Here is a 20,444-nt window from a genome sequence, read left to right on the forward strand (position 1 = left end):
CCTTCCTTCCTTCCTTCCTTCCTTCCTTCCTTCCTTCCTTCCTTCCTCTCTCTCTCTCTCTCTCTCTCTCTCTCTTTCCTTCTTTCTTTTTTGGACAGGGGTTTCTCTGTGTAGCCCTGGCTGTCCTGGAACTCACTCTGTAGACCAGGCTGGCCTTAAACTCAGAGATCCACCTCCTCTGCCCCCTAGTGCTGGCATCAAAGGCCTGTGCCACCATCCCTCGGCCTGGTGGGTGGATTTAAACAATTTTTGTGGTAGGCATAGCTTGTAGTCCTAGCACTTGGGCAGCTGTGAGGCCAGCCATGAGGCCAGGCCAGGCCAACCTAGCACGACAGTGAGATCCTGTACCCTCCTATGTAAAAACAAGCTTCTGACCCCCCCCCCCGCCCAAAAAAAAAAAGAAAAAAAGAAAAGAGAAATAAATTGGGTGTGGTGGCGCACGCCTGTGATCCCAGCACTCGGGAGGCCGAGGCAGGCGGATCTCTGTGAGTTCGAGGCCAGCCTGGTCTACAGAGTCCAGGACAGCCAGGGCTACACAGAGAAACCCCTGTCTCGGAAAACTCAAACACAAAAAACAAACTTTGGGGGGAAAGGTACAGTGAAAGGCATGTGAGCTGGCACCCACGATCCCTGCTTTATTCTGAGAGAGAGAGTAAGGGCGGCTGGGGTCCAGCGGGCTGAGGCGAGCCTGGGACGCCCTGAGCCCGAGCCCGAGGGCCTCTCTGTCTTCGGTCTACCCTTCCTGCCAGCTGTTCCCCTGAGTCTCCTCGGTGCGCACGGCTTTCTGTCCGGCCCTGTCCTCCCGCTAGCTCATGAGCTGCACTCTCCTTCCAGGGCCCAAGGGGTGGCTGTGAGCCTGAGTGTGCACGCGTGTAGCAGGTCTGTATAACGGGCTTCCCGTCTGTTCCTGCCCTCAGTGCCTTTCGGGAGCCCATTTCCTGCCCCATATTGGGACGGGAGAGGAGAGTATACACACCTACCAGCAGATGGTCCAAACCATTGATGAACTGATCCGAAAAACCTTCCAGGAGTGGACGGCAACGCTGGACAAGGACTGCATCAAACGGCTGGACACGCCGCTGTTGCGAGTTAGCTCAGAGAAAGCAGGCATGCTGGACGTGAACTTTGACAAGTACAGCACCCTCCTGCGCCTCCCCCTGTCCTGGACCATTCTCCTCTCTTCCCCTCCCTGGCGCCTCCCCCTGTCCTGGGCCATCTCCTCTCTCTCCCAAGAACTTAGCTCTCATCTGGGGTCCCCTTCCTCGCCCCTATCTCTCCTGCTGTCTGGTCTTCCCTGGGTAGCTCAGGCTAGCTTTGAACTTGTGATTCTTTGGCCTCAGTATGGTGCTGGCATTACAGCTGTGCTCACAACCCTTAGCTGCTGTCCCTCCCCCATCCCACACAGGTGCCTACAACATCAGAGATTCACCTGCCTCCGCCTCCCGAGTCCTGGGAGTAAAGGCTGGTCGTCACCTTTTTGTTGTAATTGTAGCCCTGGCTGTCCTGGACTCTCTGTAGACCAGGCAGGCCCCAAATCAGCCTCCCTGAGTGCTGGGACTCTAGGCGTGCACCACTGCGCCCGGCTAGCTATCACTTCTTAATTTTAGTTTTACCTAAGTTGGGGCTGAGGCCTTAGGTTCATTCCTCAGTACTGAAAAAAAAAAAAAAAAATTAGTTTACAGCTTATTTAAAGAAAGAAAACAGACAATCGAGGCTTTAACAGTTCACCCATGCGCTCAAGGCATCATGTCACTGTTCTGCCACTAGATGGCGGTGACAGTCCAGCTAAGCCACCCGAGCCCTGCTCTGTAGTCTGGGCTCTCAGGAGACTCTCTGCACTCTCTCCTACAGCTTTAAAATGATGACATCTTCATGTCACTTCAAAAAGTTAGCTAGTTCATTAAGAATAAAAGGGAAAGCTGAGCATGGTGGCGCCCAACTGTCATCCCAGCACTCAGCGAGGCAGGAGCAGGCAGATTGCCTGTGAGTTCGAGGCCAGCCTGGGCTACAAAGCAAGTTCCAGGACAGCCAGGGCTACACAGAGAATCCCTGTCTTGAAACCACCCCCACCCCCTAAAAAAAAGAATATACAGTGAGTTCCAGGTGTGATGGCCCACTCTTAGAATCCCAGTACAGGAAACGGAGGCAGGAGTTTCGTGTTGAAGGCTAACCAGGGCTGCACTCAAAAAACCAAACCAAAACAACAAACCAAAACAGAACCCCCGAAGCAGACCAGCAGTGAGTGAGCCCTGTGTATGCGCTAGGAGCTGAGGCAGGCGGGGGTCGCCCCGTCCTCAAGGGGCGACGCTGCCATTCTCCCAGCCACAGTTTACCCAAGAACAGAAAGGAAGAAGGGGCTGAGGCAGCTGGCCTCAGGGACTGTGGGTCTCCCTCGACAGCCTCCTCCTGTCAGAGGAGGCAGATTTCTGCTGGCTGGTTGGGCTCTCTCCTGCCCCATGCTGAGAGCCCGTTCCTGAGCGCAGATGCTATTGTTCTGGTGTTGGCTTTAGCTCGTAGCATCTGTATTTGTCGGATGAAGGTACAGAAGGGAGATAGAGGTCTGGGGACAAACAGGACCGTGCCTGTCCTGAACAGTTGACCAGGGAGAGGTGACACAGGGATTGCTGGAGAGGCATGGAGGGGGCATGGGGCACGGGTGGGGCGTAGAAGGCACACAGATGGGCAGCATTGAGGAAGAAGTGCAGAAGCGCCGCCTGATCAGGTGTGCCCTCAGTGCTGAGAGGGTCTCGCCTTTCGACCGTTGGCACGAAGTAGGCTCAGAAAGAGCCATAAATTGCCTCTTTGGGCTAGAAAGATGACTCGACAGAGGACCCAGCGTTGGCTCCCAGTGCCGCATGGTAGCTTGTGAACTTCTGGAACTCTGGCTCTTAGGGCCATGGTCTCTGTTGACACTGGGCAGTGCCGTGGCGCACAGATGTGCATGCGGACAAAACACTCACGCACACATAAAGAAACCTCCCTCCCAAGGTGCTGTCTGCCTCCAGCCCCGGCACTGGGAGGCCGAAGTAGGTGTTTCTCTGAGTTCCAGGTCAGTGTGGTCTACACAGGGAGTTCCGGGCTGGGCTAGTCATACAGCAAGGCTCTGTCTCAAAAACAAGCATACAACCCCAAAACTTCAAGTTTTAAATTGCCTTTTAATCGATTTGAGATTCTGAAGAAGGAACACTGGGCACAGTTAGAGTGTAACTGGTTATATACGTACCGTATAAGCAGATTTACAACTAATTCCATATTTGTACAGACCGTGTAATTGGTTATAACATTTGCAGGACATAATAGGGCTGAACTTTTTTTTTTTTCTGAGACAGGGTTTCTCTGTGTAGCCCTGGCTGTCCTGAAACTCACTTTGTAGACCAGGCTGGCTTCAAACTCACAGAGCTCCACCTGCCTCTGCCTACCGAGTGCTGGGACTACAGCACCACCAGCGCCCAGCCTAGGGTTTAATCTTAAAATATATTCTGTTTAATGGGATATCCTCAAATGTGCTATGCTAGAGTCTCCCGAATGCACAGCCTCGGGCTAATATGGCGTGAGCTCACTTGGTCACTGTTTGTCCTCTTCTGTAAACTATGGGAGGGTAGGGCCAGGGAGATGGCCCCAAAGCCGAAAATGCTTGCTGCCAATGATGCCCACAGCTCCTTCCTTGAACTCAGGCGGTGGGAGGAGAGAGCCGCCCCCCACAGGTTATCCTCTACACACAAAACACACACACAAGAAAGAAAGAAATCTGAAAAATTACACTCATAATGCCACCAAAACTTTAAAAAAAGGACAAACCCGGATGTGCACACTTTTAATCCCAGCACTCGGGAGGCAGAGGCAGGCTGATCTCAGTGAGTTCAAGGCCAGCCTGGTCTACAAAGCCAGTCCAGGACACCCAAGGCTACACAGAGAAACCCTGTCTCGAAAAACCAAAAAGGAAAAAAGGGTCATATTCCATAGAGTCCACCACAAAGTCTTCCTTTCTTAAGTTGTTCGCGTCAGGGAGTCAGTCCCAGGCCGAGCTCTCTGGAAGGTGGAGTGAGACGCCAGGACAGACGCTGGAGCCACCTGCCGCGGTGGACAGGGGGTCGGCCACTGTGTGGAGGTCAGGGGACAGCGTGTGGGAGTTGGTGCTCTCCTCTCCCTGGGGCTCCAGCTCAGTTTTAGGCCTGGAGCAAGGGCTCTTACAGCTGAGCCATCTCCCCGAGCCTGAAACACCCTTTGCAGTCTCTTTATATTAGTGTTTTGATAAAGAGCCTTGGGACATTACTTATGGCCTTGCTTTACCTGAGACCCAGACAACAGCTAAGCACTTCTTCCAAGCAGAAGGCTCCTGTGTCTGTCTCTGGCAGTTGTTTTCCAGAGAAACGTAAGGTGCCTGAGAATACAGCTTGTGATTTCAGGATAAAACTGCCTCCACTCAGAGAGTGATAGATAAAGGAGAGAAACCAGTAGAGACGGGACTGGAGGCGGGGTCGGCTCCCACACTGACGGGCTCTCAAGGTGTGGATAACTTATCAGGCTCACCGGTCCTGGTGAGCTCTGGTTCCAACTGTGAAATAATCAGACTTTTGAACCGTCCCTGACCGTTAGTCCCAGAGCCTGCCAGCACCTGATAGCGTTTATGCTGCCTTGCTAGGGCGGTTCCCACTTTATTTTTATTTCTTTTTAAAGTTATTCTGTTTTTTTTTTTTTTTAAGATTTATTTATTATGTATACAGTAGTCTGCCTGAACGTATGCGTGCAAGCCAGAAGAGGGTACCAAATCTCATTGTAGATGGTTGTGAGCCATCATGTGGTTGCCGGGAATTGAACTCAGGACCTTTGGAAGGGCAACCAGTGCTCTTGACCTCTGAGCCATCTCTCCAGCCCCCTGCAGTTCCCACTTTAACTCACAAATATTTTATGGCCTGACCAGCTTTGCGGAGCGCACTCAGTGCCGGTCCCCTGTGCGCTGGCTGAGCCTGCGTCCTCACCCTGTGCCCCGGCTGAGCATCCCCAGATCTGGGCCCACTGGTGCCGGCTGGCTGCTCTTGTCCTAGTGTGCCCTCCCCCACTCTCACTGCCTGGTCACCCTGGGCTGCGAGGCTGCCCTGGGCTGGCTTCACCCTGCCACATCCATTGCATGGTTGGAGTTATGTTACAAAAAAAAAATTTTTTTAAAGTAATCTCCAAAGTGGATTTTGAAATAATTTATGTTTGTCAATAAAATTTGTGCTCCGGAAATTTGTTGACAAAATTCTGTCAAGGCTGAACATCAATTTTAAAAACTTTTTTTTAAAAAACTATGCTCCTTAGAACAACGTCAGGAGCTACTGTCCGAATTCATCCTGCTGACTGACAAAACCTGTTAACTTTTGAAAATCCTGTGGAGATGAGAAAAAGGCAGAGTGTTTTGGTGTGTTGCTGGCCGGTGTATTTCCCCACTGAGCTTGTCCTGGTGATTATGAACAGAAACAAATCCAGTCATTCCGTTTGAAAACATAGGAGAATATATCCTGACTTCCAGAAATGTCCCTTGGACACGTGTTCAAGCCTTCTGCCCTCCCTTGTGGCTGTAGCAGTTCTGGTGAAGTTGATCTTCAGCCAGCCAGCAGGCCATTTCGAGTGGGTGCAGGGCTCTCCCTGCGCAGGCGCCCGGAAAGCCGGCTTGTTTTGCCCTGAGCTTTCACCGCAGCAGAATGTTGTGCTTGCCCCACTGATCTCTTACTGTGCTCATTTCCTCTTCTTTCTTTAGAAACACCCTCTCTTTAGCCTAGCCTGGCCTCGAACTTGGTGGCCATCCTCCTGCCTCAGCCTCCTCAGTGTTGGGATTGCAGTCATGTGCCCCTAGACCCGGCTGTGCCTAATTCTTAAACTGAACTTCTCGTAGGCCTGGACTTACAAGAAAAATAGCACTCATGGCTTAATAGCATCCAAGGTAGTGGGCATCACTGAGGCACGGAAACCCTGGTGGCTGGTATGGGGCTGGAGGCAGTAGCTCTTCCTATGCTCCCCTGGCATTTCGTCATTTTGGAATTAATAATTAATATTTATTTTTATTAGCATACTGCTCACTGTCGTAATTCCTACAAACCAACTAATAAAATCCTTCCAAATAATATTTTTCCTCCCCATCTGACGTGCTGTCTGTGTCACAGGCTCAGAGTTCCAGGCTGCTTTGTCCCTCAATGCATCCTTTCAGGGTCCATTTCAGAAGAGTCCCATGGAATGTCCCCGAATCTCTTTCTCATTCGTTTGTTTGGAAATTTAAGTGTTCTGCCACTGACTACAATCTTGGCCCTCTTATAATTCATATTTAATTATCTGTCTTACTGATTTCTTTTTATCAGCTGAGGGATTTTTTCCCCAACTTCCTGTTGGTTGGTTTAGTCTTTGTTTTGGTAAAGTGCATTTTTTTGGTGGTGTCCACAGAAACAGTGCACGGGAGCTAAGCTCCCAGTTCGTGCGTGATGGGCAGCAACTGTGTTCTGCCTTCACATTTGTACCTTTGCCTGGGGTTATAGTTCTAGGCTGAAACCAATTTCCCCTGATTTTGGCCTTTATCTCTCTGACTTCACAGACAGTCATTAAATGTCTGGTGACCCGCCGCTTATTTGTATTTCAGAGAGGCTTATTCATTTTGAAGAATTGTTAACAGCTTCATAAATGATGCCTGTGTTAGTGGAGAGTTTTCATGTTTAAAGACAAAACCAGAAACAAAACAGCATCTCATTGTCCTCGGTCTCCTAAACCATCTATTGCAAGTAAATGAGCACCGGGAATACGTTTAGTCTTTAAAGTATTCTCCTGTTAAGGTGAAACTGGAATTCTCTGGAAAGTTCAAGATGTGATATCAGCTGGGTGTGGTGGCGCACACCTGTGATCCCAGCGCCCAGGAGGCAGAGGCAGGGGGATCTCTGTGAGTTCAAGGCCAGCCTGCTCTACAAAGTGAGCTCAGGACAGCCAGGGCTACACAGAGAAACCTTGTCTCAAAAAACCAAAAAGAAAAAAAAGTGATATTATCTTCTATATTGTTCAAAAAAGTGATGTGTGTGTATAAATGTGTGTATGTATAATGTATGTGTGTGTGTGAGTGTGTATAATACGAGTGTGTATCACGTCTTGAGACCGCACTTCGTGTGTGCGCAGGGAGGCCTTGGATTTGCTGCATACTGGGGACGACCTTAATGTCCTGGTCCCCGGGCCTGTCCCTCTCAAGTGCTAGGGTTAGAAGTGTTTGCGGGGCTGCTTGATTTTTGTCCTTTACATTTAATCTGTTTGAATTTACTCTAATATATAGAAAAAGTTACAGATTCTGCTTTGCTTTGTATATTCTTAAATAGACTGAAAACAAGTTGACATAATCGTGTTAACTATTTATTTTTCCACACTGCTGGAGATCAGCCCTAGGGCTGTGTATAAGCTAGGCAAGCTGCCACTAGCCTTACCCCAGCCATTTACTGACCTGCTTTCTTTATAATGATAATAAAAAAATCTCTCAGCAATTCTATTTTAGGATTCACTCTTCTGGCGAATTCATGCAAGAACCAAACTGTTTTAATTATTGTCTTCATTACTCTCTCTCTTTTTTTAAAATTTTCTAGCTATTTTTGATACATATTTCTCATAAAATTTTTTTAAACAATTTGTTTAGTTCCCAAAATATTCACATTCCTATTTTTATTAGAATATGGGTTGGGTTAAATTTATAGGTTAAGTTTAGAAGAATGAAAATCTTTATGATTTTGAGTATTTCTGTCTAAAAATAACACTCTCCTTTTAATTTGTAGCTTGCTTTTTGCTCACAAGTCATTTTCCAGTACACATAAGTAATTTCTGATATCTCATTTTGCTTTAATTGTCATTGCTCTTTTCCTACTCGACAATGTTTATCTGATAACAATTTTTATGATAAAGAATTTTAGGTTTTTCCTCCAAAACTGAAATGGATAACAGATACCTTATTAAATTAATAAGCCATATGCTTGGAGTAAAATTATCTAAAAATCCATCTTCAATAATTACAGCCTTACTTAATTTCAGTGTATAAGAGCCAGACATCCAGATGTCTACTAATTATTTTATTTATATTAAAACTCAGTTTTCAGCTGGGCATGATAGGGCACAGCTCTAATCCCAGCCCTTGGAAGGTGGAGGCAGGAGGATCAAGAGTTCAAGGTCACTCTTGTCTACATAGTGAGTTCAAAGCCAGCTGGGCTTCATGGGACAGCGTGTAAAAAAAAAAAAAAATCACAAAAACAAAACCAATGTTTCTCAGTTAGAAACACGGTACAAGCCACACTGACCTTTTAGAAACAACACCCCAACATTTTCTGTGGGTCGCAGCCAACGCTTCTTGGGGTGAAGAACATTTCCACTTGAAAAAGGAGAGGACCCTCTGAGGTGGCCTCTATCTGGATTGTCAGTCAGGAACAGGCATGATAAATGGTGTGTGTGTGTGTGTGTGTGTGTGTGTGTGTGTGTGTGTGTGTGTAAGCCAAAGGGTAGCCCTGTTTCAGAAATAATTCAAAGCAAATATATCCACCTCACTGCTGTCCTGGTCATTTGACTTGAATGACCATGTCTTCCAGTGCATTCAGCTGACTTTCACACTGATAAGGTTCCTCTCTCTCTCCTTCTCTCTCTCTCTCTCTCTCTCTCTCTCTCTCTTTCAGATTTATTCCTTCATTATGTATACAGCGTATGTATACATGCACTGCGCACCAGCAGAGGGCACCAGATCTCACTATAGATGGTGGGGAACCACCAAGTGGATGCTGGGAATTGAACAACTCAGGACCTCTGGAAGAACAGACAGTGCTCTTAACCTCTGAGCCATCTCTCCATCAGCCTCTTCTCCTCCCCCCTTTTTTTGGTTTTTTTCACAACAGGGTTTCTCTGTGTAGCCCTGGCTGTCCTGGAACTCACTCTGTAGACCAGGCTGGCCTGGAACTCATAGAGATCCATCTGCCTCTGCCTCCCGAGTGCTGAGATTAAAGGTGTGCACCAGCACCTGTCTTAAATTATTAATGTGTGTGTATAAGTGTTTGTATGTATGTGCTTGAAGTCAGAAGAAGATATGAGATCCCCTGGAACTGTAGTTACGGAGGGCTGTTAGCTGCCATGTGGGTGCTTGGAATTGAACCTGGGTCCTCTGGAAGACAGCTAGCTAGTTCTCTTAGCCACTGAGTCATCTCTTCTGCCCTAAAAATATTTTTATTATAAAATAGATCATCCACACAGAGAGGCTCAAAATGTGAATGTTCAGTTTAGCAAATAGCTACAGGAAGCACCCACATGCTCTACTGCGTCTCAGTGGGGAGAGGGCATCTTAGGCCATCCAGGAAGGGCTGGGGCAGAGGCAGAAGTCAGGTGTTTGTCTAGGAAGCTTTCTGAGCTGAGCATGCTGTCCTATGCCTTTCATCCCAGCACTTAGGAGGCAGAGGCAGGCTTATTTCTGTGAGATCAAGGCCAGGCTGTCTTCATGGTGAGAGCCAGGACAGCCAGAGCTACATAGCAAGAGCTTGTCTTAAAACAAAAGGAACCGACTTTGTTGGCCGTTCCAGAAAAGTCAGGACATGTAGCCGTGTGAGGTCACACACAGTGACAGCTGTGGCTCCGTCTTTTCGATGAAGTGTGTCTTCCTAGTGTTAGGCAAATTCCCTTGCCATTCGGCATGTTGTTGGAGTTACACAGTCCTTGGACAGAACTGGATTTCTGAGTTTCGCTTCACAAAAACAATGGAAGCTGGCGGTGTTTGAGGCGCTGGAAAGCGAGGCTTCGGGGAGACACGCACGTGGTCTTTGGTCCATGTGTAGATGTGGGCCGTGCTTTCCCCCGTGGGCTGTCCTGTGTGATGCGTCTGTGTGCTGGGGCGGTCCTCTTCCGTGCGGGGGCGCTCTCTGCTGGGCAGGAGCCCTGAGTTTGAGTGACACCTCGGGTGTGTGGGACAGCTGTGTGGTCTAGCGCTCAGCTGGTGGCTCTGGGGACTGGTCAGCTTCTTTCAGAGGCAGCTGAGGGCATGGGAGTGGGGTGTTCACCCTCCCTTCTTCACAGACCCCAAAAGGAAGAGCCTTCAGGAGTCTCCATTTAAGGGGGCTGCAGAGGAACGGAGTCTTTCTTGCTTGTTTGTCCTGAGACAGGGTTTCCCTGGGAGCCTCGGCTGTCCTGGACTCGCTTTGTAGGCCAGGCTGCCCTCTAGTTCCTATCCATCCCCCTGCCTCTGCCTCCTGGAGTGCTGGGACCACAGGTGTGCGCCACCACGCCCGGCTGGCAGCAGATTCTTTGCTGTACTCTAGTGAAATGACTCCCAAGACTGTAGAGGACAATTCCAACTTTACAGAGGCCCCAGGGAGAGCTCGGGGAAGCGTGGGTCCAAGGAGAGCGGAGCATGTGATATAAAACCTACAGAGGAGCTGGAGAAAGGGTCCCGTGGTTCAGAGCGCGGGCTGGGAAGGACCTGGGTTCAGTTCCCGGCGCTCATGTCTCACAACTGTAATTGTGGGATCCCACACCCTCTTCTGGCCTCCAGATGTGATATGTAGACACACGCAGGCAGAACAGCTGTCCATTTTCCAAAAGCCTACGCAGAGGTCAGGGAGGTGAGGCCCAGGAGCCACGGGTCTCTGTGGATGCAGCTGCGGTGAGTCATCTGAGAGCAGGGGTGAGTCCTGGGAGAGAGGGGAAGCTGGGAGTGGCAGGCCTGCCCTTGGGACTAGAAGATGGAGAAGAAGCAGAGCGAAGGGGCCCTTCCAGAACACTTTCTTAAAGAGGCAGGCTCTGAAGAGGGCAGTACCTGTAGGAGAGGGAAGGCTGTTTCCATTATGTTATTTTTTAAAGATTTATTTATTTATTTATTTATTTATTTATATGTATACAGTATATATACAGCATTCTGCCTGCATGTGTGCCTGCTCGCCAGCAGAGGGCGCCAGATCTCACTATAGATGGCTGTGAGCCATCGTGGGTGCTGGGAATTGAACTCAGGACCTCTGGAGGAGCAGCCAGTGCTCTCAACCTCTGAGCCGTCCCTCCAGCCCAACATTACTCTTTTGAGATTATAGAATTTCAGCCGCATTCCAGCGGTAGGGAGCTAACACGTGGAGGAGGTGTGGTCAGAGCAGAGCTGGAGGGTGGGGCTCCTGACGAGGACAGGGTTTCAGGAGCCCGAGGAGCATTCGTGCGGAAAGAGGGGCACTCGGAGGCCATGACCGAGAAGCTGACCTCATGGTCAGCAGGTCCGCTCACAACAGGGAGCAGAGGCCGCGCCCACCTGACGGGCTTTCCGTAGGTGCGTGCTTTGCTCAATGATGGCGTCGCTTGCTGTATGGAAGCTTCTTATCTTAATGAGGTCCCAGTTATCAACTGTTGATCTTAAAGCCTTCGGTACTGCTGCCCTGTTCAGAAAGGCCTTTCTTGAGCTCAAGCCTGTTCATTCCCACTTTGTGTTCTGTCAGTGTCAGGGTGTCTGGCCTTGCGCTGAGGGCTGTGACCTGTTTGGAGTTAAGTCTTGTGCAGGACAACAGATACGGCTCTGTTTTCATTCTTCTTGGAGCAGCTGCCCACTTTGACTTGGACCATTTGTTGAGGATGCTATCTGTTCAACGGTGTGTGTGTGTGTGTGTGTGTGTTTGTGTGTTTGCTTATCAAAAATCAGCTGTCAGTCAGACATGGTGGCTCACTCCTTTAATCCCAGCACTCAGGAGGCAGAGGCCCGTAGATCTCTGAGTTCAAGGCCAGCCTGGTCTACAGAGTGAGTTCTAGGACAGCCAGTGGTACACAGAGTGACCCTGTCTCAACAAACAAAGAAGAAAACAAACCAGTTGTCTGTAGGGATCATGTTAAATGTAGCTATTGGGTTTTACCCCATCGGTCAGGGTGTCTGCTCTCATGCCAGTGCCACAGTGGCCCCGTCACTATCGCTCTGTGTCCCAGCTGTGCACCGTCAGTGAAGAGAGTAAGGGGAGTGACTGGGAAAGACAGCTGCAGCCTGGGCAGCTGGGCCGCAGGGGAGGATTAGAGTGAGGGCTGGACTAACCTGAGATTCTATCAGCGTCGCTCAGCTGGCCTCACATGACTTAGCCTGAAGGACAGCTAATGGATCTCACCTACACCCCACTCTACCCCACCCCCAACCCGGAACTCGTATCCGGAATGCTGGGATTCCCGTCGCGCACTAACGTGGCTGGCTTCAGCTGGAGTTTCCGTGAGATATTTACACTAAAGGACAAAAGGCTGAGGGTTGGTAAAAGAGTTAAGATGAGGAGCCGGCTAGGCAAGGCACGCCTGTAATCCCAGCACTCAGGGGGGTGGAGGCAGATCTGATTGCTGTGAGTTCGAGGCCAGCCCTGGTCTACAGAGCGAGTCCAGGATGGCCAGAGCTACACGGAGAAACCCTGTCTTGAAAAATCAAAAAGAAAGAAAGAAAGCAAAGCTGAGGGCTGGGACTGGAGACTGTGCGCTCAGCACGCTTGCTTCCATTCCCACACAGACTAGACAACAAACACAATGTGGAGGAAAGAACAGCCTGTGGGGGAAGTGAACACCGAGGCCATAGGCTTTTGTGAGGTCAGAGAGCAGGTGGCGGGGTAAGCTTGCAGCAGGCGGTAGAGGGAGCGGGGTGTGGTGGGATCCCAGGATCCCAGGATCCCTGGGTGTGGCAGGGGCGTGACAGTGGTGTGACAAGGAGCGCTCCTCAGATAGGAGGCGATGGGATTGTGCTGCCCAAGGCAGGTGTCACTAGTAAAAGGAATTAATTTTTATGCTCACCACAGCATGCTCTCTAGCAGACAATCAACACAGCATTGACTGTGGGGCATTTTCTGCTCTTTTCTCCATAGAAGCGCTCTCTCTCTCTCTCTCTCTCTCTCTCTAACCTCCTTTTCCTGTCTTCTGGGAGGTTTCAGTCAATTTTACCTTATTTGGGGTTTTGAGTATTTCTGTTGTCATTTTGAACTTTGTGAGTACCAGGGGGAGAAGCCCAGGCAAGAAATGAACACAAAGGATGGTGTTCCCGATAGACCCAGGAGACACAACTGTCTCCGAGTAGCTCAGAGGCAAGAGAGGCCCTGAGGGAGGACGGGGGCCGTGGGGAGAGGCCCCGAGAGGAGGACGGGGCCATGGGGAGAGGCACCAGGGGCTCCTGCAGCTGAACACGTGGTGTGCTTCTCTAATCTCAGTCCTCGGGAGGTGGAGGCAGGCTAGCAGCAGTTCAAGCTCATCCTCGGCGAGTTCCAGGCCAGCCTGGGTAGCATGAGATTCTCTCAGAACACCAAAGCAAGCAAACGAGAACCCTAGCGCGCCAGGAAAGGAGAACAGAAAAGCCCCCCTCCTCACAGCTAGGAGAGGAAACCGACGGGGCCCTGGGCAGGGCTGGGTGGGTCCGCCCACCGTCGGCGTGGCTGCCTGTCTTCCTTCTCAGGCCTTCCCTCCCGACCGCTCAGGGGCCGCAGAAGAGCCCTCCAGAGGCGCGCGGCCCTTCGGCCCTTCGTTGGTGGTTGGTGCTGCCGCCCTGGCACACCCCCTAACACTCGGAGCTCGGTCTCCTGCTGCCAGAGTGCGGCTTTCTCAGGGAGCGAGAAGGGTCCGCCCTGAGCTTGGGAGCGCTGTGTCTCCCCCTGGCTCTCGGGACACCAGTTCCTTCCCGGCCTGCGGTCCCCAGTCAGGGCGGCTTCCCCCATCCCCTCGCCCTCAGCCCCTGCTCTGCAGCCGGAGGACAAGGGACGCTGCTTGGTGAATTTCCTCCTGTTGGGGTCTCAGTTTCCGCGCCTGTCCTAGGGGCGTCCTTGGAGCTGCATCCGGGGCTCTCCGAGCGCCGGGTGGTTTCGGGCTGTGGCGGCTGGCGCCTGGCCCAGGCCCTGGGCCTGCCGCGGCCACCGGGGAAGACCTGCTCTGTGCCTGTCAAAACATCCCCTTGGCGCACCGACTCCCACAGTCCTCAGCGCCCCCGTCTCTCTCAGGTCGCTCCTGGTTCTCTTCGTGGAGATCGACTACTGGGAGCGGCTGCTGTTCGAGACGCCCCACTACGTGATGACCGTGGCCGAGCGCGCCGAGGACCTGCGCATCCTCCGCGAGAACCTGCTGCTGGTCGCCCGGGACTACAACAGGTGGGGCGTCCTCCGCGGCCCGCAGTCAGGCCTCTCCCCTCCGGCGATGGGCGGCTAAGAAAGAACCGAATTCACCAGTGGCGCAGGCAGGCCTGCCATCCCAGCACTCTCGGGGAGGCAGAGGCAGGCCTACCTCTGTGAGTTCCAGGCCAGCCTGGTCTACGAAGGGAGTCAGGACAGCCAGGGCTACACAGAGAGACCCTGTCTGGCAGTGGGGACGGGACGGGGGAGAGAAAAGAAAGAACCAAATCCACTGCTCACATTCTGGAAGCTTGGGAAGTTCAAGACCACGGTAGGGCACACTGGAGTCAGGTGACACCACCTGGTTTCTAAGCAGCCACCTGTGCGGTGTCTTCCCTGCTCCAATGAGGCGGAGCTGTACTAGGCCTCTCACTCAAGGTGCCAGTCCCATCCACGACAGCTTCACGCGCCATGTTCTAGCCAGCTCCGCAAGACACGGTGTTACAGCCCTCCTCACCTCGGGATGGTCGGGGGCGGGGACACATGCTTGGTGTGAATGTCTGGGAAGGCTGCGTGCAGTGTGACCCACTTGGCTGGCAGCGGGAGGCATGCTTCACATTTGCGTTTCTCTCTTTCGCGTGGGTCCTTTCTCCAGGCACCACGCACAGGCCTGGTCCCTAAGGAGGCCAGAACATGTCAGAGCCCCTGGGAGCACAGGCGGTCGTGAGAGGCCGTGCAGGGGCTGGGAACTGAACCAGGGTCCTAAGCAAAAACAAGCGCTCTTAACCACTGACCCATCCCTCCAGCCCTGGTGTGCATGCGGGGCTCAGAGGACATCCTGCAGAAGTCAGTTCTCCCCTTCCGCCATGGAAGGGTCCCAGGAATTGAACTCAGCTCATCAGACTTCATGGCAAGTGCCTGTTACACTGACCCACTCACCGGCCCCGGCCGGCACGCTCCAGCTAACACTCGAATTATCGAGGTTTCTTTAGAGAGCGGGAGCCCCAGGCTAGCGTTGCGAGCCCGGAGACTGCCAAGTTTGCTGGCAGGAGGAGAGGCCCTCGCAGCTTTCTCTCCCGGCTCACCAGCGCGTTCCCTCACACACAGGATCATTGCCATGCTGTCCCCAGACGAACAGGCCCTGTTCAAGGAGCGGATCCGCTTCCTGGATAAGAAGATCCACCCGGGGCTGAAGAAGCTGCATTGGGCCCTGAAGGGAGCCAGCGCGTTCTTCATCACAGAGTGCCGCATCCACGCCAGCAAGGTAGGCCTGGGCCGGCACGTGCCAGCTCCAGGGGGCTGCCGAGAGGCGCCTCACCCACACCTCAATCTTTGGAGATGGAGGAGAGCCCAGAGGTGTTTAGGAGATAGACTAACCGCTGGGGAGGAGCCACCCCCAAAGCTCCCGGACCTTTGCCTGCTGTGGACGTATTTCCCCGCCGAAAGGGAAGGATTTTTGTTTTTTAACATCAGAAACTCTGGCCGGAGGCGGCGCGGGAGCAGAGGGTCCTCGTGGGGAGGGTGGGGTGCCTGCACACTCCGGGGGTTAGAAGGCGCCGCCACGCCTGGCTCTAGGTGCAGATGATTGTGAATGACTTCAAGGCGGCCACACTGACCATCAGCTGGAAGGCCCAGGAGATGTCGGAGATGCTGCTGGTGCGCATCACGGGCAAGCAGGTGTACAGGGACCTGGAGTTTGAGGAGGCCCAGAGGGAGCACCGGCTGGCCGTCCAGCAGAAGCTGGTGAGCCTGCACCAGGACGTGGTGAACATCATGGCCAACTCCTACGAGGTGTTCAAGAACGACGGCCCTGAGGTGGGCATCCGGGCCCAAGGTGGCTTTTGTGGTAGGGAGACTACTCACCCTCCTGGCACACGGCCCCTCTCCGGGCCCTCTCTCCAGCGCGTGTTTTCCAGGTGTCCTGCCCTGGTCCAACCTCAGGTCACCCTCAGTGTCCAGGTCTCCTCCTGCAGCACCCTTGCTCACTTGGAGGATTTGTTTCTCTGTCCAAGCCTTTGCCCGCTTGTAGGGGCACCCCGTGTGTGCCTGCTGCCCTTGGTGGCCAGAGCGGTGCCAGCTGCTCTCCCACCGGCTGGGGCGCCACCTGCCCTCCGAGCCGCCCTGAGCTCCTCCCACCGGCTGGGGGCGCCACCTGCCCTCCGAGCCGCCCCGCGCTCCCCCCACCGGCCGGCGCTTGTCCCCTCATCCCCCCCGCGCTCCCCCCACCGGCCGGCGCTTGTCCCCTCATCCCCCAGATCCAGCAACAGTGGATGTTCTACACCGTCCGTCTGGACCGCATGATGGAAGACGCCCTGCGCACGAACGTGAAGTGGTCCCTGCTGGAGCTCTCCAAGGCCATCAACGGGGACGGGAAGACCACGCCGAACCCACTTTTCCGGGTCCTTGTCATCCTACAGAATGATCTGCAGGGCGAGGTGGCGCAGGTAAGGGCCCCGAGCCCCGGACACCTCAAACTCATACCTTAGTTTTCAGTTTATCTCAATTACTATGGATATTTAATTTTATCTACTTAGGTGTGAGTGCTTTGTCTGTGTGCACGCATGCAGGCCAGAAGAGGGCATCAGGCCCCATCACAGATGGTCGTAGCTGCCGGTGGGAGCTGGGAACCGAACTCAGGGCCTCTGGAAGGGCGGCCAGTGCTCTTAGCCGCTGAGCCATCTCTCCAGCCCTCCCGATTATATTTTTAAATATTAATTTTAAAAGTTAGAATATATAATCGCATCAGTTCTCCACTTTCCTCTCCCCAGTCAGCACCTTCCATGTCCCCACTAGCTCTCTCTCAAATTCACTACCGTTTTTCTTTAATTATCTGTGTATACACACACAGACTATAACCTGCTGAGTCTGTTCTGTGTTGTTTGCAATTTCAGGCCTTCAGGGCTGACCACTCAGCCCTAAGCAATCATTTAAGGGTTAAACCGCCATTCCTGGGCCTTGCGCCCGCTCTCAGTTGCTGCTTTCTCTCAATTCTTCGTTTCTTAAATATGCACGGGCGTTTTGCCTGCGTGTGTGGCTGGCTACCACGTGTGCGCCCGGTGTCTGCAGGGCTGGGGGAGGGCCACGGGTCCTTCAGAAGTGAGTTTCGGCGCTGGTGGGCCACCATGGGGTGCCAGGGACCGGTCTCGGAGCCGCAGTGCTGCCGACCGCGGCCCTCTTTCGCCTGACTGTCCCCTGCGCCTGCAGCCTTGGAGGCCTGGAGGCCGGGCTCCCCAGAGCCGCGCTGAGCTGGCCTGTGCTTCCCAGGTGGAGTTCTCCCCGACTCTGCAGACCCTGGCCAGCGTGGTCAACGACACGGGCGGCCACCTCTTCTCCACTATCTCTGTCTTCCGCCACCTCCCCGACATCCTCATGAAGCGAAAGATGACTCGCGAACCCATCCACGTCCTCGTGGGTGAGTGGGCGGGCGCTTGGGAGCGAGCACGGCGTTTCCCTCCCACTGGGCCTGGCGCCGCTGTGGCTCATGGGAAGCTCGGCCCAGAGGCCAGGCTGAGGAAGGAGCAGGCGGGGAGGGGCTTACTGCTAGGATACCGGTGGTGTGGACTCTGGGCTGGGAGATGCGCAAGGAAGAGTTCGAGACTCGTGTTGGGCTAGAAGAGGCCTTGATTCCCACAGCAGGGGCGGGGGCAGACCCTTGCTGCCTCCTCCGCTTGCTTCCTTCCTTCCTCTCACTCTTCTTTTTCTGGAGTCAGGGCTTCTCCGTGTAGCCCTGGGCACTTGGCCGACCTCGCACTCTTGAGATCCACCTGCCTCCACCTTCCGAGCCCCAGGATTAAAGGTGTGCTAATCACCGCGCAGCTCTTTTATTTATTTTTAGAGATTGATTTTACTTTGTGTGTACAGGTGTTTTGCCTGAATGCAGGCCTGTGCGCCACAGGTGGGCCTGGGGCCCACCAAGGCGGGGGAAGCCTTGTGTGCCCTAGACCTGACGTTTCAGATGGCTGAGCCTCCGTGTGAGTGCTGGGAATCGAACCCTGCTCCTCCTAACCACGCAGCCATCTCTCCAGCCCTCCCCGCTGCTTTCTGATGCTCATGTCTGAAACATGTATTTATGGAGACCAGTGGCTGGGAGGTCCCGGCCAGTGCCGGGGCCAGGCTGCGCCCGGTAGGGATCGCTGAGACGCACCTCCCGTCTCTCGGCCCCCTGCAGAGCGGGACGAGGACATCAAGAAGATCCAGGCCCAGATCAGCAGCGGCATGGCCAACAACGCAGCTCTGCTGCAGAACTACCTCAAGACGTGGGACATGTACCGGGAGATCTGGGAGATCAACAAGGACTCGTTCATCCGCCGCTACCAGCGCCTCAACCCCCCTGTCTCCTCTTTTGACGCCGACATTGCCCGGTGAGTGGGGAGGGGGTGTACGTGTCCAGCGCTCACTGTGGGGACACTGTGGGCCCTGAGCTGTGGGAAACAGTGTGGGACCTATGCTTTGTTTTTTGCTTTGTTTTTCAAGACAGGGTCTCTCTGTGTATACCTGGCTGTCCTGGATTCACTCTGTAGACCAGGCTGCCTCAAACTCAGAGAGATCCACCTGCCTCTGTCTCCTGAGTGCTGGGATCACAGCCCCCCCCCCCCCCCCGCCCCGGGTTGGACCTTTGCTTTTTGAGGGCAGAGATCCAGAAGGAGCTGGACAGGGTTTACAGAATGGCAGTTGTGAGAGAGGCGTAGGAGGGTCGGTGGGGAAGGGTGAAATTGTTTGAGATGGAAAAGGTGGAAAACCCGAGTGTTGTGGCCCACGCCTGTAACCCCAGCACTCGGGAGCGGAGGCAGGAGCAGGGCAGTCTGTGGCCAGAGACACAGACATAGTAACATCGTGACTTAAAGAAAAGAAAGAATAGTCATGAAAGAAGTGGGAGGGAGAGAGAGGAGGGAGGGAGAAGGGGGAGGAGAGAGAAGGAGAGGGGAACCATTTTCACTCTCAGAACTCCACCGTGATAGGCTGGATCTAGACGGAAGAAGATTCTTAAGTTCTGACCGTGACTGCCATCTTTGATGGTCCCTGGCCATGGCCATTTGTTCACTGCATACAATTCTATGAGCCATGAAGAATTTTTTAAAGAAAAGAAAAACAGGTCTTTCTCCTCAGGGCACTAGCATAGTGAGGAAGAGAGGCGCTTGGCTGAGGGAACGGGAGGAGTGTTGGGGCGCTGGGAGGGCTGGGCCCAGCTCTCACCCCCTGCTCTGCGGTCTCCCCCCAGGCTTTAGCCTCCTGGAGCACGGGCGCTTGCCACCCCAGGACGCCGCAGCAGGGCTCTGACCTCCCCAAGCACGCAGGCGCCTGCGGTGACCTGTGCTGTGGCGAGGCGTGCAAGCTGCGGGGGCAGCTCACTAGGCATGCCAGTCAGCGTGTGTTACCATAAAAATCCAGACAGAAGGGCTGTTTGGTTCACAGCTGGTGCAAAGCCACAGGCCTCATGGCTTTCAGTAAAGGAGAGACAGACCGGGCAGGACGGTGTGTGTGGGCGTGGCAGGAATGGGGGCGGGCCCCTCCAGCGTGGGAACACTCCCTCCTCCGGTCCCCTCTTCCCACCGTCTCCCACTAGCACCAAACTGCAGATGGGAGTCACCACACAGACTTTGGGGGATTTTGAAATCCACGGTAACGCAGAAAAAAAGGCTTTCTGGCCAGAGGCGGCAGGGTGGGGTCTCATCAGCGGGGGTGGGGCCTCACAAGAGGAGGTGGCTCAAACCGAGGTGCGGGCGGGAGCTCACGAGTGTGTTCCCACAACGTAGAGGCCAGGGCAAGGAACAGGAAAGGAGGCAAAAGGGCCTCCATGCAGTGGTGGCTCCCCTGGGCCAGCCTGGGCCACCGCTGGGTTGTGGACGTGGAGATAAAGACCCAGGCTGGGCAAGCACTCCCAGAAAAACAGACTAAACCAAACCAAACCAAACCAAACCAAACCAAAAAGGGAGGTTTGGGGAACAAATGGACTCCAGCTGTAGTTCGGCTGCTCGGGAAGCTGAGGCAGGGGGACCATTGGTGTTGAGGAGTCTGAGCCCAGCCTAGTAAAATGCCAACTCTTATCTCCTGAATGAAAGGCCTGCCTGAGGCACCCGAGCTCAGGCCGAGTGCTGAGAGCGCAGCCTGGACCTGGACTCCAAGGCTGTGGGGGACAGGGGAAGCTTGGGAAGCCCCATCGCCCTCCAGGCACAGGCTGACCTGGGCGGCCCTGGCCGTCCAGCCTCCTGGAGCGGCTTGTTCGGGTGGACAGGCGTTGGTGTGGGGTGGGCTGGGTGTGGGGTGGGCTGGGTGGATGGGCAGCGGTGTGGGGTGGGCTGGGTATGGGGTTCGCTGGCTGGGTGTGGGCTGGGCTGGGTGTGGGGTCGACTGGCTGGGTGGATGGGCAGCAGTGTGGGGTCAGCTGGCTGGGTG

At 53.7% G+C, this 20,444-nt stretch overlaps 1 protein-coding gene across 1 annotated transcript in view; it reads left to right on the forward strand.

The window, feature by feature from the left end:
• The window catches only part of Dnah2 (dynein axonemal heavy chain 2), a gene marked incomplete in the record, with an annotated part of 99,039 nt that overhangs the window by 28,563 nt on the left and 50,032 nt on the right, over positions 1-20,444 (forward strand). Inside the window, 7 exon segments of the mRNA XM_055593991.1 lie at positions 918-1,132; positions 13,944-14,090; positions 15,159-15,315; positions 15,627-15,866; positions 16,307-16,495; positions 17,316-17,463; positions 18,220-18,412. Of these exon segments, the coding sequence (XP_055449966.1) occupies positions 918-1,132; positions 13,944-14,090; positions 15,159-15,315; positions 15,627-15,866; positions 16,307-16,495; positions 17,316-17,463; positions 18,220-18,412 (1,289 nt within the window).

This window comes from Psammomys obesus, unplaced genomic scaffold (genome assembly GCF_907164565.1).
Source record: "Psammomys obesus unplaced genomic scaffold, mPsaObe1.curated_primary_1811, whole genome shotgun sequence".
Taxonomy (NCBI): domain Eukaryota; kingdom Metazoa; phylum Chordata; class Mammalia; order Rodentia; family Muridae; genus Psammomys; species Psammomys obesus.